At 38.4% G+C, this 25,761-nt stretch overlaps 1 protein-coding gene across 8 annotated transcripts in view; it reads left to right on the top strand.

The window, feature by feature from the left end:
• LOC121387613 (tensin-1-like) overlaps positions 1–25,761 on the top strand; it is a 231,028-nt gene that overhangs the window by 140,353 nt on the left and 64,914 nt on the right. For all 8 annotated transcript variants that reach the window (XM_041518772.1, XM_041518777.1, XM_041518778.1 and 5 more), the window contains one exon: positions 23,702–23,770. In XM_041518772.1, the coding sequence (XP_041374706.1) occupies positions 23,702–23,770 (69 nt within the window). The remainder of the gene's footprint in view (positions 1–23,701; positions 23,771–25,761) is intronic.

Genomic DNA, 25,761 nt, shown 5'->3' on the forward strand with positions numbered 1-25,761 from the left:
AACCAGTTATTCTTGTGTTGGATACAGAGACAGATCCAGGATTTTGTAAACGGGGGATGCATGGGGATGTCATAATATTCTGAAAAGGGCAGACTTGAGTTAATTAAAGACTTTAAAGGGACATTCCCGAATTTTCTGCAATTTTTAAGATGTTATCGACTAACAGAGACTTTTTAACGATTGTAATTACGTATCAAATATATTTTTATGCATACAATATTAGTGGCTGTATATTAAACATGTTTCTGATCATTCTAAGATTTGTACTAGGTTAAATTTCATTTTATTTCCTAAAAAGAAAGTTTTTTCGTACGTACAAAATTATTTGAAGATAAAATCCAGTTTGGGCTTCTTACAAATATTAAGATGACCAGAAACATATTGAATATACAGACACTGATATTCTAAACAAAACAAAAATATTTAATATGTAAGTTTAATTGTAGACATATTTTATTAGTCGGAAATATCTTACAATGGAGCAAAGTCGGGAATGTGCCTTTAAATGACCTGCATTGGCAATTTAATGTTGTACACGTATATTGTGGATGATTACATTTTTGCGGTCATTTCAAAAGGCACTTCAAGCAGGACCGGCCTCGGTGGCGTCGTGGTTAGGCCATCGGTCTACAGGCTGGTAGGTACTCGGTTCGGATCCCAGTTGAGGCATGGGATTTTTAATCCAGATACCGACTCCAAACCCTGAGTGAGTGCTCCACAAGGCTCAATGGGTAGGTGTAAACTACTTGCACTGACCAGTGATCCATAACTGGTTCAACAAAGGCCATGGTTTGTGCTATCCTGCCTGTGGGAAGCGCAAATAAAAGATCCCTTGCTGCCTGTCATAAAAGAGTAGCCTATGTGGCGATAGCGGGTTTCCTCTAAAAAAAACAGTGTCAGAATGACCACATGTTTGACGTCCAATAGCCGATAATAAGATAAAAAATCAATGTGCTCTAGTGGCATCGTTAAATAAAACAAACTTCTTCTTTTCTTTTTCAAGCAGGATACACAAAACATAATGTATGTCTTTCTGTAATTCACGTTGGTTGTTTTATTTTTTTTACTCTCCACCTTAAGTTGTGGTGATGGTTAAAAACAACAACAGGTGGTCCATTGGTTATAGCATTGCTTTCGTCTTATATTGGAAGTGATCATTCTTGTGCGGGGTAAACACAAAACACATCATTTATGTGTGTCTGTTTATAGGTGTTGGTTTTTTCTTTGAGCCAATCAGTCCTAGCTGAACAGATTCGGTGCCTCAACATTCTATATTTATCCTGATGGTGTTCTTTATGATGCTCTCAATCCCAGGTTGGAATGTTGAGATAGTTGGTGTTAACTTGCGGATTATGTTGGGGTTTTTTTTATCAGTTGTGCAGGAACACTGTGTGGCTGAGGGAGCCGGGGAAGTAACCCACTGGTAAAGCACTCCTCTGATGCATGGTCAGCCTCATCAGTGGGCCCATTGGGCTATTTCTCATTCCAGCCAGTGCACCGTGACTTATATGTCAAAGGCTATGGTATGTGCTATCTTGTCTGTGGGATGGTGCACATAGAAGTATTTTTCGTTCCAACCAGTGCAACACGACTGGTATACCAAAGACTGTGGTATGTGCTATCCTGTCTGTAGAATGATACATATAAAAGATCCTTTGCTGCTAATGGAAAAAAATGTAGCAGGTTTCCTTTAAGACTATATTTCAAAATACCAAATGTGTGACATCCAATAGCCGATGATAAATAAATGTGCTCTAGTGGTGTTAAATAAATCAAACGTTAATTTAGAAAAACAAAATTGTGTGCACTGCAATTGATCCAATTTTATGTAGTCATCCACCAAAAAAAGAATGAAAAACAAAAACTTTACTTACATTGTAATTTGACTCAAACTGCAAAATAAAATGTAAGAATCACTCCATTACAAAAAAACAATGAAAAACACAATGATTTTATGTATGTATTTTGCCACTGGAACAATGTATCAAATTCCATATGTACTGTCACAGCCAAAAACAAGTAATGAAAAACTATTTTAAACAGTTGTAAGACTTACATAGATTTATATATGGTATTTGTACTACGGAACAATGTAGCAAAAGCACATGCCTCATTACTATAACACATCAAAACAATGTTAAAATTTACTATTTTAAACAGTTGTAAGACTTTACAATGATTTTATGTATGGTATGTTGTACACACCTGGAACAATGTAGCAAAACCCATGCATCTTTACCGTCACAGCAAAAACAAGTAATTAAAATTTACTATTTTAAACAGTTGTAAGACTTTACAATAGATTTATATATGGTATTTTGTACACACGGAACAATGTAGCAAAACCCCATGCCTCATTACCATCACATCAAAAACAAGTCATTAAAATTTACTATTTTAAATAGTTGTAAGACTCTACAATAGATTTATATATGGTATGCTGTACACACGGAACAATGTAGCAAAACCCCATGCATCTTTACCGTCACAGCAAAAACAAGTCATTAAAATTTACTATTTTAAATAGTTGTAAGATTCTACAATAGATTTATATATGGCATGCTGTACACACGGAACAATGTAGCAAAACCCCATGCATCTTTACCGTCACAGCAAAAACAAGTAATTAAAATTTACTATTTTAAACAGTTGCAAGACTCTACAATAGATTTATGTATGGTATTTTATACACACGAAACAATGAAGTGAAACCCTATGCCTGTTTACCATCACAGCAAAAACAAGACATTAAAATTACTATTTTAAACAGTTGTAAGACTTTACAATGGATTTATGTATGGTATTTTGCACACCAGGAACAATACAGCAAAACCCCATGTATCTTCGCCCCCACACCACAAACGAGTCACATATTTGACAAAGCCAGGACATGTGAATCACTTAGGAAATAGCAGCTGCACCACATGTGCAAATTGGTCACGATTCGGGATGACATCATCCAGTAGTGGCTCTACAGTTGGAGACAGTAGGCAAAACAAAGAATTGTTTTTCCCTTCAGATTCAGCTTCAGCAGTAGCTATAGCAGAAATAATGCTGCACTGCTTCAAACAGTAATATTGTGATGCATCACGACACTTTGTTCATTAAGATGGAAGTCATATAATAAAAGTTGCTTTGGCTGTATGGAAATGTGAAGGAAATCATTCACGGTGCCAAGGCCAATGAGGAGGTACCAAGGCAGATGATGGCATAAAAAATAAAATATAATTCAAATTCTTCATGTAAACATTCCACATTTGGAACAGCATGACTATAATAACATTAAAAAAAACGGCTTCAAACAATCCACACAAAAGCATTCATTCATTTCAACTTATTTTTATGCTTATATCCAATTAAGGTTCAAGCATGCTGTCCTTGGCACACACCTCAGCTATCTGGGCTGTCTGTCCAGAACAGTGGATTGGTTGTTAGTGGTTAGTGAGAGAGAAGAGCATGTAGTGGTCTTAAAACTCACTCTGGGTGGGAGCCGGTACCGGGCTGTGAACCCAGTACCTACCAGTCTTATGTCTGATGGCTTAACCATGACACCACTGAGGCCGGTACCGGGCTGTGAACCCAGTACCTACCAGTCTTATGTCTGATGGCTTAACCATGACACCACTGATACCGGTACTGGGCTGTGAACCCAGTACCTACCAGTCTTATGTCAGATGGCTTAACCATGACACCACTGATGCCGGTACCGGGCTGTGAACCCAGTACCTACCAGTCTTATGTCCGATGGCTTAACCATGACACCACTGAGGCCGGTACCTGGCTGTGAACCCAGTACCTACCAGTCTTATGTCCGATGGCTTAACCATGACACCACTGAGGCCGGTACCGGGCTGCGAACCCAGTACCTACCAGTCTTATGTCAGATGGCTTAACCATGACACCACTGATGCCGGTACCGGGCTGTGAACCCAGTACCTACCAGTCTTATGTCAGATGGCTTAACCATGACACCACTGATGCCGGTACCGGGCTGTGAACCCAGTACCTACCAGTCTTATGTCAGATGGCTTAACCACGACACCACTGATGCCGGTACCGGGCTGTGAACCCAGTACCTACCAGTCTTATGTCCGATGGCTTAACCATGACACCACTGAGGCCAGTACCGGGCTGTGAACCCAGTACCTACCAGTCTTATGTCAGATGGCTTAACCACGACACCACTGAGGCCAGTACTGGGCTGCGAAGCTTGTACCTATACCAGCCTTATGTCCGATGGCTTAACCACGACACCACTGATGCCGGTACCGGGCTGTGAACCCAGTACCTACCAGTCTTATGTCCGATGACCTAACCGTGACACCACTGATGCCGGTACCGGGCTGTGAACCCAGTACCTACCAGTCTTATGTCCGATGACCTAACCGTGACACCACTGATGCCGGTACCGGGCTGTGAACCCAGTACCTACCAGTCTTATGTCCGATGACCTAACCGTGACACCACTGATGCCGGTACCGGGCTGTGAACCCAGTACCTACCAGTCTTATGTCCGATGACCTAACCGTGACACCACTGAGGCCGGTACCTGGCTGTGAACCCAGTACCTACCAGTCTTATGTCCGATGACCTAACCGTGACACCACTGATGCCGGTACCGGGCTGTGAACCCAGTACCTACCAGTCTTATGTCCGATGACCTAACCGTGACACCACTGATGCCGGTACCGGGCTGTGAACCCAGTACCTACCAGTCTTATGTCCGATGACCTAACCGTGACACCACTGAGGCCGGTACCTGGCTGTGAACCCAGTACCTACCAGTCTTATGTCCGATGACCTAACCGTGACACCACTGAGGCCGGTACCTGGCTGTGAACCCAGTACCTACCAGTCTTATGTCCGATGACCTAACCGTGAAACCACTGAGGCCGGTACCTGGCTGCGAACCCAGTACCTACCAGTCTTATGTCCGATGACCTAACCGTGACACCACTGATGCCGGTACCTGGCTGCGAACCCAGTACCTACCAGTCTTATGTCCGATGACCTAACCGTGACACCACTGATGCCGGTACCTGGCTGCGAACCCAGTACCTACCAGTCTTATGTCCGATGACCTAACCGTGACACCACTGATGCCGGTACCTGGCTGCGAACCCAGTACCTACCAGCCTTATGTCCGATGGCCTAACCATGACACCACTGAGGCCGGTACCTGGCTGCGAACCCAGTACCTACCAGCCTTATGTCCGATGGCCTAACCATGACACCACTGATGCCGGTGTACAAAATCAATGTTCAGTAAATTTAAGTTCCAATTATCATCATATGAATGAATAAGTAAATAACAATTTGGTCTACATTTGTTCATGGAAGACTGACAATAGCTCCGTATCAGAGAAGTTATCTAATGCATAATTATCACCGACACCAAAATCAGTATCACTTTGTAAATGTCAGTGAAACCCAACTGGATCAAGATGAACACCGTTTGGATATTGTTTTCAAGATAAACCCAAACTGACCCAGGTTTTTGTGCAAAGAAACAGTTTGAACTTTAGCTGAATCCAGCGACTGCAGTGTTTGTACAGCTTGAACCGAGGCAAAACTATTCTGTTTTACAACACAGATCTGCCAATAATCATAGAAATATGGTTTTTATCTTCGAATAGTTCTCATAGCAAAGGGAAGTAAGAAGTGAATGAACACACAGCCAGAGTTTGACCTTTGAGTGAGTGGTAGATTGCATCATAGCACGTGGTCGATAACACTACTGGTTAGAAAGGAAAGGAATATTGGTTTGACGACACCTTCACACATTTTAAACTGACAGTCCAAGAATTTAGATTTGACCAAAGTCGCGCAAAGCAATAAATGATGTGACCAAAATATGTTTGCCCCAATTAATCATGTACATAAGTAGTGGCGGATCCAGAAAATCTATTTAGGGGGGGGGGGGCCCAGTGACATGAGGTGGAATGCCAAGGGAACTTTGGGGGAGGTTTGGAGGGGGAATGAAAATTAATATATAATAAAATTATAACTGTTGTAAACTTTGGGGGGGGGGAGGCGGGCCCCTGCCCCCCCTAGATCTGCCTCTGATAAGTAGAAACATGCTGACTTCAAAACATTTAACCTAAAAAAAAAAGTGTTTTGTTTAACAACACCACTAGAACACATTTATTTATTAATCATTAGCTATTGGATGACAAACATTTGGCAATTCCAGGGCTCAAGCTAGGTCTAAATTTTAGGGAGAAGTGACTTCTCCCTCCAGACCTTGAGAGGGAGAAGTTTTTAACCAGAGGGAGACTTGAATTTATTTCTATTTTTTAGTTTTTATGTTAAATCACATGAAGCACCTTTTTGTAGACACTGATTACGAGTTATTACTGTTTATATTTCAAAGAAACAAACTGTATGGACGATATGATCCTAAATACCAAATTACGGATTCATGTGATTACATGTACATTCTTTTATTTTCCTTTGTATTATCTTCAAAGACTGGGATAATTAATCCTTAATTAAGCACGTTGCCATCTCCAAATTCCTGGTCAGTCACTCGTGAACGACTTATTTGTTTGCATTACCATAGTTTGACACCCAATAGCCGATGTATTTTTCGTGCTGGGGTGTCGTTAAACATTCATTCATTCCATTCATTCACCCGTGAACGCATGTTGCCAAGCATGTGGCCTCTGTTTTGACAAGGTGACTTCGATATCGCTCCAGACACACGGTCAGGGCGAAGTCGGCGAGATCAAGGCGAAGTTTGGGCTCACTTCGCCTGGTCGCATGAGCCCTGCAATTCTAACATAATATTATAGTCTAGTCATGGTGCACTAGCTGGTCAAAAGAGAGAGAGTTGCTTATACTAAAAAAAGCAAAAGTGGATAATTTTTATGCACTTCCGCATAGGCTGGACAGTACTTACCATACCTTTTGATGTACCAGCCATGATGAACTGGTTGGAATAGGAAAAAGGTTATCATTCTTATGACCATCACAGTTTTGACAAATACTCTATTTCAGACTGAGTCTTTACACTTGAAAACAGTTTCTTCCATTATTTACAACACACTGAGGTTAAGACTCATGCAAAGAGTTTCCAAAAAACACTTGTGGCATACGCATGTTTTATGTACATGGTGGAATTTATATTACACACTAGAGGAGTATTTCTTTTAAAGATGTTTTTTTCTGTAATTACCTGTAGCTAAATTGGTAAAAAGGTATTAAAAACACATCAGACAGGAAGGAAGGAAATGTTTTATTTAACGACGCACTCAACACATTTTATTTACGGTTATATGGCATCGGACATATGGTTAAAGGGACATTCCCGAGTTTGCTGCAATTTTAAAGATGTTATTGACTAACAGAGACTTTTTAACAACTGTAATTACATATCAGATATATTTTCCTGCATAACATATTAGAGGCTGTATATTAAACGTGTTTTTCATCGTTTTAATATTTGTACTAGCGTAAATTTAATTTTATTACCTAAAATTAAAAAAATTCGTACGTACGAAATTATTTGAAGACAAAATCCAGTTTGGGCGTCTTACAAATATTAAGATGACCAAAAACGCATTGAGTATACAGACACTGATATTCTAAAAAAATATATATATATTTAATATGTAAGTTTAATCGTAGAAATATTTTATTAATCGGAAACATTTTATAATGCAGCAAACTCAGGAATGTCCCTTTAAGGACCACAGAGATATTGAGGGAGGAAACTCACTGTCACCATTTTATGGGCTACTGTTTTCGATTAGCAGCAAGGGATCTTTTATATGCACCATCCCATAGATAGGATAGCACATACCTTTGATATACCAGTAGTGGAGCACTGGCTGGAATGAGAAATAGCCCAATGGGCCCCACTGATGGGGACCGATCCCAAACTGACTTCGCATCAAGCGAGCACTTTATCACTGGGCTATGTCTCACCCCCATCAGACATGAATACTCAAAGCAAGAATTTGTTAAAGTAGCCAATCCTAGTTGCCATGGTAACATGCATTTTCTGTTTTGCATTGGAAGCTGTTAATTACAGGGGCAGGACATAACCCAGTGGTAAAGCACTTCCGTGATGCGCAGTCAGTTTAGGATTGATACCTGCCGGTTGCCTTCACTGAACTTAATTCAAAATTTTTTTTCTGTCTCAACCAGTATCCGGCAATGGGAATATCAAAGGCCTTGGTATTTACTCTCCTGCCTAGGATTTCTCGCTCCAGCCAGTGCACCATGACAAATATAGCAAAGGCCATGATGTGTGCTGTCCTGTCTATGGGATGGTGTATATAAAAGATTCCTTGGTGTTAATTGAAAGGAGTAACTCATGAAGTGGCGACAGCGGATTTCCTTTCTCAATATCTGCGTGGTCCTTAACCATATGTCTGACGCCATATAACCGTAAATAAAATGTGTAGTTAAATAAACCATTTCCTTCCTTCCTTCCTTCCTTCCTTCCTTCCTTCCTCCTGCCTAGGAGAATTTAAGTGCATATAAAAGATGCCTTGCTGCTTTTGTGATCGTAGCCTCGGAGGGTTTCCTTTTTTTTCCTTATCCAAGTTTTAATGCTTTAGTAGAGGCAGATGAATACAGTCCATAACCAATTTATGGACACAAATGTTTGAAGATGTTTTCCATATCCACATGTTTTAGAGGCTAACCCCTGCTGCCTTTATTCAGATGGCTTTGAAGATAAGAAAAACACCACACTTTTGTCCCTTTAAATTGGTCACAAGACTATTAATTTGCCACTACTAAAGTGTTAAAATAACTCTATGTTAGACAGCAAAAAGCCATAATTTAAAAATATTTCAGGTATCATTGAACAGGGGTTAATGCTCCTTTACGAAAAGGAAATAGGTTTTTATCTTAAGGGTGTTTTACCTTTATGTAGGTAACAGATAACAGATAAATTGTAAAAAAAAACCCCAACCCTTTAGAATCAGAGCCTAAATATTCTTCTCTGTAAATTGGTTAAGGGACTTTATTAATTTGCCTCTACTAAAGCGTCAAAATAACCATATGTTAAACAGCAAAAAAAACACATACTTTAAAACCGTTTATCAGGTGTTCTTTTAACGAAATAAGGGGGATTTAAAAAAAGATGTTTTACCTTTAAGATACAAGATACAATTTAGAGGCCGTCCATAATTTTCAACATTTTCATGAGTGTACAAACTGTACGCGGGGGGAGGGGGTTAAGGGGCCAGCGTACACTTTTTTGAAAATCAACATTTTTCATTTGGGGGATGTACACTTTTAGGGGGGCAGGTGGGGTGGTCAAAAGTGTACGGTTTGTACGCTCGTGAAAATGTTGAAAATTATGGACGGCCCCTTAATGCATTTAAACATTCCACATAGGAACACCGAGTGCACAAAATAACATCAAAAAGTTGCAATATCAACAAACAATTAATGTAGTAATGTAATGTAGTAATGTAGTGTAGTAATGTAGTGTAGTAATGTAATGTAGTAATGTAATGTATTATAGGTAACAGAGAAACTGTGGGATAGCTGACTGGTCTTTTGAATGAGACTCTAGATATATCTGCAGGTAATCAGAAATCTAAACTGAGATATGAGAATTAAACACACACAGACCACGAGGGCCATACCAGTAGCTGTGAGAGCTATATACTGCTCTCCTCCTGCTATCAACAGGTTTACAAGTAGGCACAACTGTTCTCATTTCCATGGTAACGCCAAAAGTCTTAGACCTCTGGTGCAGTTGGGAGGGTGCAGGCAAAAGCCTAACCAGCATTCTGTGCTTCTTCGGTTCTTCCATTTAGACTTGTGGGTAACCCATGAGGGAGGGAGGAATAGTTGAGTAATTTATGCTCTGTATGGTGTGCACTGCGGAATTTTAGTTTTTCTTCTGTGTTTTAAGAGATTCTTCGAAACTTGTCCTACATTTAACTTGCCTGGAGTCACACAGGTGCCGGTTAGAAACCCAAAATGGCTGCAACTGTTGTCGGAATTGCGTAGAAGGGGCAAGAAAGACGAGTCTCATTTCGGATGTTTGTGAACTTCACTACTGTGTCTTACCATTACTGTTGTGTTGAGTGTGTTTAGTGCTCTTCGTATGGAATACTGGTAGCAGTTTCCCAATAAGGATAGGAAAAAAAAGGTGGAATTTACTTGGGAATATTTTCGTGTAGAATGGTAAGTTTTCAAACTCGATTGTGAGTTCTCTGGTTGTGTTATAGTGTTAGGGAAATAGTTAAACATAGTTTGTAGGAAGTAGATCAAGTGAATTTGAAAGTTAAATATAAAATATCACTGTAACCTATAGTTTTGTTTTTATTTTACTTGTTTACATGCATAAAGAACGTTGTCATTGATTGGTTTCAATGCATCTGCCAATAAGCAAAGCAATATAATTAATGGAAAAATCTGAAGAAAAAAACCCAGTAGTTATAATGTTAGAAACAAAAGGTTATATCAAAAATAAAATTGAATTATTAATATTAAAAAAACTCAAACTAATATGTAATTAAAGTCACAGATTCTAGTTTCAACCGGTGAAAATGGATGCTAAGCTTGGTTAATCTACAAACCTGTAACACATCTGGATAAGGTTATAACACAGTGAAGGTTCTGTGATTTTGAAACATGGAAATATCCTTAAAAATAGACTGGAGCTCATCTCCATAACTGTTACTTCTCAGAGGTACGTACATTTTTTTGGATGTATGAAAATGAATAATCTTAAGTAATAAAATGTAAGTAATGTCTGATATTAATTATCAAAAACTGCTCTGATACTGAAAAGTGTGCCTTGGTGTTTCAAAACTAGGGTCTATCACTTTTATATAAAAAATAACTGTACTTATTAAATTAATTAATTAAAAATTAATCTACTGTTAATTTACCAGTGTTATTTATTGATTTGGCATTAGTATTTTAATTCACATATTTAATCCTGACACTTTTAATTAAATTTTTCAACTTTTAATAGATTATATCATTTTGGTTTGTGTATTATTACATAGAACATTTTATATACAAAGTTATGTCCCTTGCAATCATTCTTATAAACTTACACACTTTTTAAAAACAAATTATGCCTAGTATAATTTGTTTCATCATAGTTTTCCTCAATACTAAATTGGTAAAAAACTTTTATTATCTTTATATGGTTGTGTGGAAATTATGTTCTCAGAAAATAATTATTGTTTTTCTATTATGAGGAGTTGAACCGCTGGCCTTCAAGTCAGCTTTCCTGTAAAGGGTGTTGGATTTAGCTCAATCATTAGAGTGTTACCTAAGGTGGTGGTGTCACCTCAGTAGACCCATTCTCTGATTGGGTGTTTTCCCCATCACATCCAATGCACCATGGTATGTGCTGTCCTGTTTGAGAAGAAAATGCATATAAAAGATTCCTTGCTACAAATGTTTAACATCAAATATCCGATGATTAATTAATCAATGTGCTCTAGTGGTGTCATTAAACAAAACAAACTTTTGTTGCTACTAATGGTAAAATTTAGCAGGTTTCCTCTAAGACTGTCTGTCAGAATTACCACCTGTGTGACTTACAGAAGCCGATGATTAATATATTAATGTGCTCTAGTGGTGTCATTAAAGGCATATTGTCACAGACCACTGACCTATTTTATGGTCTAACAAAGTATTACCTGAACAAATATAATTTGATTTGTCCCTAAATGTACTTTATTCAACCATCTTCATAACCACCATACTCCATTTATTAATGACATTTTGTAAAAATAATTGAATTATGGCAATGGTCCATAATTCAAATACTAAAATTGTTGAGAGGGATGACATGGATTTCACTCCATCATGGTTCAGTTCAGGTGATGTGACAGGTAGATTTGGTTTCCAACAATTAATGTAATTTTTATTTAATATCCATTTTTAGAGAAATAAGGTCCTTAAATCCGTGACTTTTTTCTCTTAAGAGGAGCAGAACCACTGATCTCCAAGTCAGCTTCTCTATATGGATTTTTGTTTAAACCTTGGCTATCTGGCCCCCAAATGAGAGAGTAAACTTGTGACATGGCGCTAACCTTCTGACACGATGATAAACTGGAACATGTGTCAGAGTGGCCTGGCTATTGTGGAGAAATATGTGACCTACATGTGGGGGTTGAAACAATTCAGTTTACAGTGGCCTGGACAACACTGTTTATAGTAGCATGGTGGTCTTGTGGTGTTTGATGTAGCAAGATGGTGTTTGGGGTAGCAAGGTGGTCCGGTGGTGTTTGGGATAGCAAGGTAGTCCTGTGGTGTTTGGGGTAGCAAGATAGTCCTGTGGTGTTTGGGATAGCAAGGTAGTCCTGTGGTGTTTGGGGTAGCAAGATAGTCCTGTGGTGTTTAGGGTAGCAAGGTGATGTTTGGGTAGCAAGGTGGTGTTTGGGGTAGCAAGGTGGTCCCATGATGTTTGGGATAGCAAGGTGGTGTTTGGGGTAGCAAGGTGGTCCTGTGGTGTTTGGGGTAGCAAGGTGGTCCTGTGGTGTTTGGGGTAGCAAGGTGGTCCTGTGGTGTTTGGGGTAGCAAGGTGGTGTTTGTTGCCAACCTGTTGTATAAATCACTATTTTGCAGATGGGATTTAACCCATTCAGTACAGAGCTAGTTGGGCCAGCACTTTCTCCATGTTTTCTTTAAATGTATTTAATTAAAGTTAGTAAATTTTATGCAATTATGAGGTTATGCTTTTCTGTTTTTCTAAGGACATTTTCATCATTGTACTTTGTACTTCATTTTAAATTCAAAAGACTGAAAAAACCAACATTATGTATAACAACCACCTGTCTTGAAAAAGGGAATTTTAATTTGTTTCATACACAAATCTTGTATTTAAGAGTGTATATTATATGGATCACCTATTTTTAAAGACAGATTTTATTTGCTGGACCTGGGTGGGTGGGTTGGATCTTGCTCAGTGGTAAAACGCTTGCTTGATGCTTGGGCAGTTTGGGATCAATCCCCCATTGAACTATCTCTTGTTATTTTCCGAGGCGGGACGTAGCCCAGTGGTAAAGCATTCGCTCGATGCGAGGTCGGTCTGGGATCAATCCCCGTCGATGGGCCATTTGGGCTATTTCTCATTCCAGCCAGTGCACCATGACTGGTATATCAAAGGCTGTGGTATGTACTATCCTGTCTCTGGGATGGTGCATATAAAAGATCCCTTGCTACTAATGGAAAAAATGTAGCACGTTTCCTATCTAAGGCTATATGTCAAAATTACCAAATGTTTGACATCCAATAGCCAGACACCCAATAGCTGATGTGTATTTTTGTGCTGGGGTGTCGTTAAACATTCATTCATTCATTCATTCATTCATTCATTCATTCATTCCAGTAGCCAATTATTAATTAAGGAATGTGCTGTAGTGGTGTCATTAAATGAAACAAACTTTAACTTTATTTGCTGTGGCAGCAGCATGTTTCTTATCTTCTTTCCTGGTTTGTGTGTCATATTTAACATACATATTGCAGTTAAGCAGCTTACACTGTGCTAGATAGGTGTGTTACCAAACACACAGTTACCGTGTTGGTCTGCAATGTAAATGTCAGAAAAACAATTAAATGATAATTTCCTTCTGGCTTAATTCATCTGCATAATGGCTGTAGTTAATAGTTCATGATGTCCAAGTTAGATTCAATATTGTACATAAATACATTGTTAAATAAATGTATATTTTAAATTTGAGAAAGTTTGTACATTCAAAAAAAGAAAAAAAAAGAAAGGAAATCTCACTGAATTTTAATATGGTTAATGTGGTTTATGAGTAGACAGTTTTCTTAATACTTCCATGTTATTAAAGGGACATTTCTGAGTTTGCTGCATTTTAAGATGTTTCTGACTAATAAAATATTTTTACAATTAAACTAACAAATTAAATATATTTTCTTGTTTAGAATATCGGTGTCTGTATATTCAGTATGTTTCTGGTTGTCTTAATATTTGTAAGAAGCCCAAACTCAATTTTGTCTTCAAATAATTTCGTATGTAAGAAAAAATTATATTTTAGGAAATAAAATGAAATTTAACCTAGTAAAAATATTAAAATGATCAGAAACATGTTTAATATACAGTCATTAATATTTTATGCAGAAAAATATATTTGATATGTAATTACAATTGTTAAAAAAGTCTGTTAGTCGATAACATCTTTAAAATTGCAGCAAACTCAGGAATGTCCCTTTAAGTCTATTTTGCAAATGGCTGTCAACAAATTCAGTATTACATAACCATATTGGTAAAACAATGCTATTTAGGCTGAGGAATTAAAAAAAAAAAAAAAAAAAATTCTAATACAGAAACAAGAATTTTCTCAAGCAAAACCAGGAAGCTTACTGTTGAGGGAATATGGTTTTCATTTGTTCACAAACAGCAACCCAAGTTGAAATATCAGAAATAATTTGAATGACCTTTGACCTATAACCTTTTGGCTTTTACACTGAATGCGCTCCATGCAGGAGGAGAAAACCTTTCTGCTGTGGTTAGTCATGGAAATGGCTTCCAGAACACACTTGTGGCATATAGATATACATGCATGTTTATGTACATGTTGGAATTTGTGGAGGCAGCCATTTTTATGTGACATGTTCCAGGTGGGTCAAGTCAGTGAAGTTAAGATAATGTTTTCTGTACCGCAGTTCATGAGTTTTATGAATATTTCTGAAATTACTATAATAATATTAGTATTATTGTATGATTTATAAAATTTATAATACAAAATGTGTTCCAGTCAGTGAAGTAAAGATAATGTTTTCTGTACCGCAGTTCATGAGTTTTATGAATATTTCTGAAATTACTATAATAATATTAGTATTATTGTATGATTTATAAAATTTATAATACAAAATTTGTTCCAGTCAGTGAAGTAAAGATAATGTTTTCTGTACCACAGTTCATGAGTTTTATGAATATTTCTGAAATTACTATAATAATATTAGTATTATTGTATGATTTATAAAATTTATAATACAAAATTTGTTCAGTCAGTGTAGTAAAGATAATGTTTTCTGTACCGCAGTTCATGAGTTTTATGAATATTTCTGAAATTACGGTAATATTATTAGTATTATTGTATGATTTTTAAAATTTATAATACAAAATTTGTTCCAGTCAGTGAAGTAAAGATAATGTTTTCTATACCGCGGTTCATGAGTTTTATGAATATTTCTGAAATTACGGTAATATTATTAGTATTATTGTATGATTTTTAAAATTTATAATACAAAATTTGTTCCAGTCAGTGAAGTAAAGATAATGTTTTCTATACCACAGTTCATGAGGTTTATGAATATTTCTGAAATTACTTTAATAATATTATTAGCATTATTATATGATTTAAAAAAAATATATAATGCAAATTTTGTTACTGAAAAAGTAGACTAAATATAAAACCATTCAAGGTTTTAATAAAATAATATAAAGAATAAAATCATCGTTCAGTAAATTGAATAAATTTATATAACCAATGTTAAAGAAAACTAATGGTGATAAAAATTAATGTTGATATATGACCTTAAATTGTTATTGTTTTGCTATTTCGTTTTTTCTACACAATTGCTTATACAATCATGCTTGGCAGGTGTAAGTGTCCTTGTGAGTAATGGCGCCATATTGCCAGAAACATGTATTGTTTTGGTGCCACATTGTCTGAAGAATGTGTTATAGTTATGTGGCGTTGCTAAAAGAATGTAACTGCATAGTCATTGTAACCTATAGTCTGTTTACTTCAAAAGGAACAGTTAAAAGTTTGTTTTGTTTAACAACAACACTAGAGCACATTGATTTATTAATCATCGGCTATTGGATGTTAAACATATGGTGCTTAATTTCAAAAGGAAACCAATGAATTGACCTACATGTAACTATAATGAATAAAGTTAAAATTCATATTAAAAACATATTAAGGTTTAAACCCATATCAACTTCTTCTTTTTTTTTTCCTTTTCTTTTTCTTTTTTTATTACCCCCAGATCATAGGCAATGTCAAGGTTGGGGAGCCTTGAATCATTGTCTTACAGTATCACATAAAAGTTATATACAAATAGTATGACATACAAAATTATAAATATATATATTATATGTGATGTTTAAGATTTTCTGTTTACAAATATGAATCTATATAGGCTTCCTCATACAATTAGTTTCCAACTTGTAATCTGAGGGTCGAAAGGGAATAAAATATATTAAAAAAACAAAGAGAGAAGAGAAGGAAAGGAACCCGTTATGAAACCCATATTAACTTAACATTTGAAAAAAACAAAGAAAAAAATTAAATAAAAAAGTTTCTTCACAAATTATCATCAAATTGATAGGTTAAATATTCTTGTTTGATACAGGAGTGAAGACAGCTGCTGGAACAGCCAAAGTAAAGTATGTGTAGTTCTACCTTTAGTCTGTTTAGTCTCTGCATTATCGATTTCAGTGACAACTTGGAAATGAGTGAAAGCAGGACATAGCCCAGTGGTAAAGCGCACGCTCGATGCGCAGTCGGTTTAGGATCGATCCCCATCAGTGGGCCCATTGGGCTATTTCTTATTCCAGCCAGTGCACCATGACTGATATATCAAATGCCATTGTATGTGCTATCCTGTCTGTGGGATGGTGCATATAAAATATCCCTTGCTACTAATGAAAAAATGTAAAGGGTTTCCTTTCTAAGACTGTATATCAAAATTACCAAATGTTTGACATCTAATAGCTGATGATTAATAAATCAATGTGCTCTAGTGGTGTCATTAAACAAAACATACTTTAACTATTGTTATGTAACTGTTACAAGTTGAAACTTGATATTAGTAATTTTGAATATATGCAAATATACTCAGCATTTTAAAATCTGTGGATATGTTTGTTAAATTACTGGCTTCCTTGTTTTCTGAAACAATAACTCAACCAGAACTGCTTTCCATTTCTTGCATGGATAAAAAAAAAAAAAATCCACCTAAAAACAGTAATCATCAAGTAAAAAATTTTTTTTAGACAACCGATTAATAGTAATTCTATACAGCTTGTCACAAATATGTTGCAGTCTACCAGATCCGATAACTATTTATTTGGCAGGTAGTACAACTTGCCAAATACGTTTGCAGTCTAGCACATCTGATAGGTAGTTGTTTAGTTAGATTAGTAGTATCTGTGGATCACATGACCTTCACAGAGGATGGGTAATCTCCCCTATCTGTGGAAGCATGAGTTGAAACTTTGCCTGTAATGTGACACCCACCACTGGCCAGGTTATTGGCCAGTAAGTGTGTTGCCAGTAATAGAGCGATCTGCATGACTGCAACAAGTTTACCTTGCCAGATGTGGTCACATTCTTGCTGCATCTTGGAACAGTTGTACTATATAATAATTTGGATACAGTTTATTTTATTTATATTTTCTTTAGTGGGCGAGATTTGGCTCATTTGGTTGAGTGCTCGCCTGAGGTGCATATGTCGCAAGATTGAATTATCTCGATGGATCCATTAAGCTGATTGGTGTTTTTCTCGTTCCAACCAGTGCCCCACAATTGGTCAAAGACCGTGATATGTGCTTTCCTGTCTATGGGGAAAGTGCTTATTAAAGATCCCTTGCTGCTAATGGAAAAATGTAGCAGGTTTCCTGTGATGACTATATCAGAATGACCAAATGTTTAACATCCAATAACCGATGATTAATTAATCAATCAATGTGCTCTAGTAGATTTGTTAAACAAAACAAAACTTTTAAACAAAACTTTTCCAATAGCCGAACAAACTTTAACTTTATACTTATTTTCATGCTTCTGTCCAATTAAGGTTCAAGCACACTGTCCTTGGAACACATACACCTCATCTATGTGGGCTGTCTGTCCAGGTCTGTGGGATATGTGTTAGTGGTTAGTCTGGGTGCAGTTTAAGGTTGATCATGTTTCATGTAAAGGCCGGCAAAGATTGTAATATGGGATTTGTGGTCAGGACAACATCATTCGTTTGTCTTCCTTGATGGACACAAATTTTAACAAACTCTTCATGTAATTTTGTTAATGAAGTTTAATGTCATCCAAGTTTAACTGGATTCTGAGATTGTAAATCTCGATTTGCTGTTAAGATAATAGCATCTTTTATTAAACTTCTTTGATGTACACAAATTTTGACATTGATGATGATTTAATGGGTTTTTTTGTATATGTGCATGTATCCAGTTATGATTGATGCACGTTGTCTTGGCCTTATAACTGTTGCCTGGTTATCACATGCTGCGATATACCAGATTGTAGAGCCTAATATTCCATTTACTGTCTGCTGGAGCAAGGGCTTGAATTTGAACCCAATACCTTCCAGCATCTCACTTGATGACTTGATTTAACATCATAGAAAAACTCATTTTACAGAAAGAAGAAAAAAGTGTTTTTGTTTAACAACACCACTAGAGCACATTGATTTACTAATCATCAGCTATTGGATGTCAAACATATGGTCATTTTTACAGTCATAGAGAGGAAACCAATGGTAGACTCATTTGCATTTCGGCAACTTTATTACTTGTACCCTAGTATAATATGGGTGCAGCTATATAGCTTTTAGATCAAGTTCATACGTGGTACTCAAAGTGAAATCTAGGATATGCTATCAAGATAACAGCATCTTTTCTTAGGCTTCTTGCACCTTAATAAGCCCGGTGTAGGTTGATGATATTTACTTGATTGTGGTGCAGAGATAATAACACACGATATGCATCTTATTAGTAGGCTTCTTTGATATACACGTCAGAGGGTTTTACATGCACATTCAGAGCAAGCTGTTGTAGCACACGCCTGTCCTGGGTGCAGGTTCCAGCCTTGACTGGCTCCTCCGTCCAGGACAGGAAAGGGTTGGGGTGGGTGGGAGAAGGGACAGTGCAAGAGGTCACCAGCAGCCTGACCAGAGTTGGTAACAGGTGGGGGAGTGGGGTTGATATACAGGAGTTTTGGCATTTTATACACACTAGCTCTTCTTATACCACAGTAAGCCAGTTACAGTGTATGGTTATTGGGAATAGAGACTGTAAACCACAAATGTAATTTAGATTTTTTAGACATATGGGTAGGATATATTTCAGTGGTATAGTGCACTCATCTAATGCATCAAAGGCCATGGTATGTGTTGTCCTACCTGTGAGAAAGTACATATAAATGGGTACATAGGTAGAACATAGTTCAGTGATAGGAGAATCACCTAAGATGTGATGAGTTGCTTTTATTTAGGGGGTCAGATTTAGCCCAGTTGGTGGAGTGCTCGCTTGAGCTGCTTGTGTCACAGAATCAAATCACCTTGGTGGATCCATTCAGGTGATTGGGTTTTTCTCATTCATACCAGTGCACCACAACTGAACAAAGGCTGTGGTATGTGCTTTCCTGTCTGTGGGAATATTTTCATACACAAATCTTGTATTTAAGAGTGTATATGGATCACCTATTTTTAAAGACAGATTTTATTTGCTGGGTAGGTGGCGAGACATAGCCCAGTGCTAAAGTGCTTGCTTGATGCTCGGGTGGTTTGGTATCAATCGGTATATCAAAGGCTGTGGTATGTGCTATCCTGTCTCTGGGATGGTGCATATAAAAGATTCTTTGTTACTAATGGAAAAATTTAGTGGGTTTCCTTTCTAAGACTATATGTCAAGAATTACTATATGTTTGACATCCAATAGCCGATGATTGATAAATCAATGTGCTCTAGTGGTGTCATTAAACAAAACAAACTTTTAACTTAGTCATGGCTAGCTCTGCCACTTACCAAATTCTACAATTGAGAATTTTAAAAACAATGTGTGTAATAATTGATACGTGTGTATTCTGGTGGAAAATAGTGATACGTTTTGCATTTTTGTAATAAATGTGGTGAACTATTCTGATCACCCAGAGCTAGCCCTCTCATTGGAATGTGCTGTCCTGTCTATGGGAAAGTGTATATAAAATATATTTTGATAGCCGTTTCATTTCAGCCTTGGTATTTACATGTAGTGCTTAAGCCATCGAACTTGAGGCTGGTAGGCACTGGGTTCACACCCTGATACCGGCTCCCACCCAGAGCAAGTTTTAACAACTTTGTGGGTAGGTGTACGGCCACTACACTGACTTCTCTCTCACTAACTACCAACCATTATTTCCCTGTCCTGGATAGCGTGCTTGAACTTTAATTGGATATGCACACGAAAATAACTTTAAATGAAATGAAATGCTGTTTGGTTGGAGTAGTCTCTGTGATGGTAACAGGTTTCCTCTTTAGATTAAGTTTCAAAATAGTCAGTTTAAAATGTGTGCTAAGGTGGCATTAAACATTGCATTCCTATCTTTTTTTTCCGTCTTATTCTTTAAAGAAGGTTAAATTTGTTATTTTGTATGCAGCTTAGGTTGATATTACATATGGGTGTAGGTGCAGAGACTGCAGTCAAAATAACTTCATATTCATGAGCTTTTGGACGTACATACATTTTTTTTGCAGATTTATGTAATCTTAACCCTGATAAATTAAACCTAATGCTTTGAACATTAATGACATAACCATGAAAATAATCACTGTTTTTCTGTTTTAAAAACCGGCCTCGGTGGCGTAGTGGCAGGCCATCGGTCTACAGGCTGGTAGGTACTGGGTTCGGATCCCAGTCGAGGCATGGGATTTTGAATCCAGATACCGACTCCAAACCCTGAGTGAGTGCTCCGCAAGGCTCAATGGGTAGGTGTAAACCACTTGCACCGACCAGTGATCCATAACTGGTTCAACAAAGGCCATGGTTTGTGCTATCCTGCCTGTGGGAAGCGCAAATAAAAGATCCCTTGCTGCTAATCGGAAGAGTAGCCTATGTAGTGGCGACAGCGGGTTTCCTCTCAAAATCTGTGTGGTCCTTAACCATATGTCTGACGCCATATAACCGTAAATAAAATGTGTTGAGTGCGTCGTTAAATAAAACATTTCTTTCTTTCTGTTTTAAAACTGCGTTCATTTTCAAGGCACACCGAGACCGACAGTCTCATGTGTACTGTCATGTAGTCCTCAACACCCCCCCCCACCCCCCCATCCTCTGTATTTCTTCCCTGGAACCTTGGCTGCAACCCGAGATCTCACCCAGTTTTTCTATCAGTATAAACACAGATAACACTAAAAATAAAGTAGCCGACTTTTTTTTCACCTGCATACAGGAAGCTTGTTGGTTTGTGATAAGTAGGTCTGGTGTAATCACCGGTCAGAGCAGTTGTGAAACTGAGTTTGATAAATATTACAGCAGGGCTCGAACTTAACGAAGGCACCGACCGATGGCAATTGCAGTTGCCATCATTGAGATATAAATTGCCATAAGGCCAGGAGCATCACTGATGGCAAAATGTATTTTAAATATCCTTCCATCCATCCATCCATCCATCCATTTACCCAAATCCCACCTAAATCCATCCATCCATCCATCCATCCATCCATCCATCCATCCATCCATCCATCCATCCATCCATCCATCCATTCTTCCAACCAACTAACCATCCAACACAAAATTCGCCCACCTACCTATCAATCAACCAACTAACTAACCAACCAAACAATAAACCATCCATTCAACCATCCATCCATCCATTGACCCAAATCCCACCCAAATCCCACCCAAATCCCACCCAAATCCCACCCATATCCCACCCAAATCCCATCCAAATTCTTCCATCCATCCAGCCAGCCAGCCATCCAGCCATCCAGCCATCCAGCCATCCATCCATCCATCCATCCATCCATCCCTCCATCCAAACAACCATCCATCCATCCATCCAAACAACCATCCATCCATCCAAACATCCATCCAAACAACCATCCATTCATCCATCCATTCCCTACAATTTTCATACTGACCAAAGCAGACTGTTAATATCTGGGTGCTTGCCACTAATTACATCACATTCCCAATCCAGTGCAGACATTTTAATGGCCTGCCTGACACATGTGTAAGTCAGGCATGTTGTACCAGATCGGTTTTCCCTGTATAATACGAGATCGTTTCTCGCTGTATAATACCGCTTATATCACACAGCCTTGGTGCAGCTCCATCGTACAGCTGTGGACTAGTGTAGTTTCGGTGCATTTCGCACAGCCGACTGTTAAACTAATTACTGCACTTGCAGGTTTGCATTACCAACTTCTTCGTTCTTTTGGCCAGAGATCGAGGCAGGCTGAATTTGGAACATTTGTTACCTGCAGGACAGGTAAATCAATTTGTGTCCAGGTCTCTGGTTTACCTTCAGCTTAAGCCATGCGAATCGGTGAGATCATTTCAAATCCTGCCAGTACACTAGTACACATTGTGTGTTTATTTTAACTACACCTATTAATAAAAGCATGTGTTTTAACCTTTAGATGCTAAGCTGAATCTGTCCATAAATGCCTTCAAATGGATTTGCTGAATACATCATTTATGTATTCTGACCAAAGAGTCAGAGTATTCTGACCAAAGGATTATAATTTTTGTTTATGCTGTAAGTTTGAATGCTGCCAATGTATCGAGTATTTTTATTAGTCTCCTCCATCTAGAAGAGTGGGACGTAGCCCAGTGGTAAAGCGCTCGCTTGATGTGCGGTCGGTCTGGGATCGATCCCCATCGGTGGGCCCATAGGGCTATTTCTTATTCCAGCCATTGCACCATGACTGGTATAACAAAGGCTGTGGTATGTACTACCATATCTGTGGGATGGTGCATATAAAAGATCCCTTGCTGCTATTCGAAAAGAGTAGCCCATGAAGTGGCAACAGTGGGTTTCCTCTATCAATATCTGTGTGGTCCTTAACGATGTGTCTGACGCCATATAACGGTAAATAAAATGTGTTGAGTGCATCATTAAATAAAACATTTCTTTCCTCCATCTGGAGGGTACTATAGGTTTCATCTCCACCCTTCTATCTATCTTATCTGTATGTCCATCCGTTTGTCGCTCATACATGTATAGATTTCCAGAGGTTTTTCCCCACAATGCCTCAAGATATTTATCTGACATTTTGTGTATAGGTCTGTCAAGTACTGTTACAGATCAAGTTCGGCTTTTATGGAGGTTTACCCATTTCTGACAGAGTTATGGCCCTTGAACTTAGAAGACTTTTTGTTGTGCTTGAACCGTAATTGGATATAGGCACATCAATATGTTATCCGTTTGCAATACTGGCCACGGTGGTGTCTTGGTTAAGCCATCGGACTACAGGCTGGTAGGTACAGGGTTCGCAGCCCGGTGCCGGCTCCCACCCAGAGCAAGTTTTAATGACTCAGTAAATAGGTGTAAGACCACTACACCCTCTTCTCTCTCACTAACTAACAACTAACTCACTGTTTCTGACAGACAGTCCAGATAGCTGAGGTGTGTGCCCAGGACAGAATGCTTGAACCTTAATTGGATATAAGCATGAAATTAAGTTGAAATGAAATGTTTGCAATGCCTGAAGATATTGAGATTCAATTTTATACATTTCTTATTCATCTTTTTAGATCCAAGGATTTCCGAGACACTGGAATAAGCTATATGTTTTTTTTTTTTTTTTTTTTTTTTTTTTTCAGAACTGACGTTTTCTGATACTGGAAAAGTAGAGTTTGTTTAAAAGATATTTATTATATATATATTATTATTTATGTATTTGTTATTACCTGTTTCAGATCCAAGGTTTGCTGATACTGGAAAAGTAGATTCTGTTTAAAAGATATATATTATATATAATATATTATTATTTATATATTTGTTATTACCTGTTTCAGATCCGAGGTTTGCCGATACTGGAAAAGTAGAGTTTGTTTTTGGTCCTACTGCTGAAGGCTTGGTTTCAGGTGAGAGTTTTGTATTTATTTTGTATTTTAATACTACTACAGTAAAACCTCATTAACCTGAACTTCAGTATTCTGGAAATCCATTCCTTGACAAACTATATTTTCCCTGTATATTCAGTTTCAATAAAACGATGTGCTGAAGTGTCATTAAGCATATATTTCCTTTCCATTTTACATAACCTGGTTGAAGTAGAAAACTAAATATTCTTTCAAATCCATATTTGTCTGTCTTTTCATAAAACACATTCTGGCCATCCTAGCTACAAGGTTTAGGGAGCCAGTAACTCCCTGTCCATCCTAGCATCAGAGTTTAGGGAGCCAGTAACACCCTGTTCATCCTAGCATCAGAGTTTAGGGAGCCAGTAACCCCCTGTTCATCATAGCTTCAGAGTTTAGGGGCCAGTAACTCCTGTCTATCCTAGCTTTAGTGTTTAGGGAGCCAGTAACCCACTTGTCAATCCTAGCTTCAGATTTTAGGGAGCCAGTAACCCCCTGTCTATTTTAGTGTCAGTTTAGGGAGCTAGTATCTCCCTGTCTATCCTAGCTTCAGAGTTTAGGGGCCAGTATCCCCCTGTCTATCCTAACTTCAGAGTTTAAGGGCCATTAACTCCCTGTCTATCCTAGCTTTAGTGTTTAAGGAGCCAGTAACTCCCTGTCCATCCTAGCATCAGAGTTTAGGGAGCCAGTAACCCCCGTCCATCCTAGCATCAGAGTTTAGGGAACCAGTAACTCCCCATCTATCCTAGCTTCAGAGTTTAGGGGGCCAGTAACCCCCTGTTCATTCTAACTTCAGAGTTCAGGGGTCCAGTAACTCCCTGTCTATCCTAGCTTCAGAGTTTAGGGAGCCAGTAACCCCCTGTTCATCATAGCTTTAGAGTTTAGGGGCCAGTAACTCCCTGTCTATCCTAGCTTTAGTGTTTAGGGAGCCAGTAACCCCCCTGTCTATCCTAACTTCATAGTTTAGGGAGCCAGTAACTCCCTGTCTATCCTAGCATCAGAGTTTAGGGGACCAGTAAGCCCCTGTCTGTTCTAGCGTCAGAGTTTAGGGAGCCAGTCTCCCTGTCTATCCTAGCTTCAGAGTTTAGGGGCCAGTATCCCCCTGTCTATCGTAACTTCAGAGTTTAGGGGCCAGTAACCCCCTGTCCATTCTAGCTTCAGAGTTTAGGGGTCCAGTAACTCCCTGTCTATCCTAGCATCAGAGTTTAGGGGACCAGTAACCCCCTGTATATCCTAGCTTCAGAGTTTAGGGGACCAGTAACCCCCTGTCTATCCTAGCATCAGAGTTTAGGGGACCAGTAACCCCCTGTCTATCCTAGCTTCAGAGTTTAGGGGGCAAGTAATCCCCTGTCTATCCTAGCTTCAGAGTTTAGGGTGCCAGTAACCCCCTGTCTATCCTAGCTTCAGAGTTTAGGGGCCAGTAACTCCCTGTCCATCCTAGCTTCAGAGTTTAGGGGCCAGTAACTCCCTGTCTATTTTAACTTCAGAGTTTAGGGGGCCAGTAACCCCCTGTCTATCCTAGCTTCAGAGTTTAGGGGGCCAATAACTCCCTGTCTATCCTAACTTCAGTGTTTAGGGAGCCAGTATCTCCCTGTCTTTTCTATTAGGGGGCCAGTAACTCCCTGTCTATTCTAACTTCAGAGTTTAGGGGGCCAGTAACCCCTCAGCCCACCACTCCAACACCTATGGATGTGCTCCCCTTATTTCAGTATGATGGTCTGAGGGTATCGGGCACTCAAATGCAGAAACAGGTTTGAGATTAGAACCACAGAAATGTATCAGTCAGTGTTTCTGCACAGAGCTCTGCCACAAGATAAGATAACTCTAATGCAGTGGTTCCTATCCCAGAATCCTTCAGCTAGACGAAACAGCATTCTGTACCACACACAACAGTCTTGAGTTAATTGGCCATAGATTTGTTTCAACTGTGAACAGGCAGTGGAGTCAGTCTGTAGGTTATAAATACAATTGGCCCCTGTCCAAACTATAATATG

The sequence above is a fragment of the Gigantopelta aegis genome, chromosome 13 (assembly GCF_016097555.1).
Source record: "Gigantopelta aegis isolate Gae_Host chromosome 13, Gae_host_genome, whole genome shotgun sequence".
Lineage (NCBI taxonomy): Eukaryota > Metazoa > Mollusca > Gastropoda > Neomphalida > Peltospiridae > Gigantopelta > Gigantopelta aegis.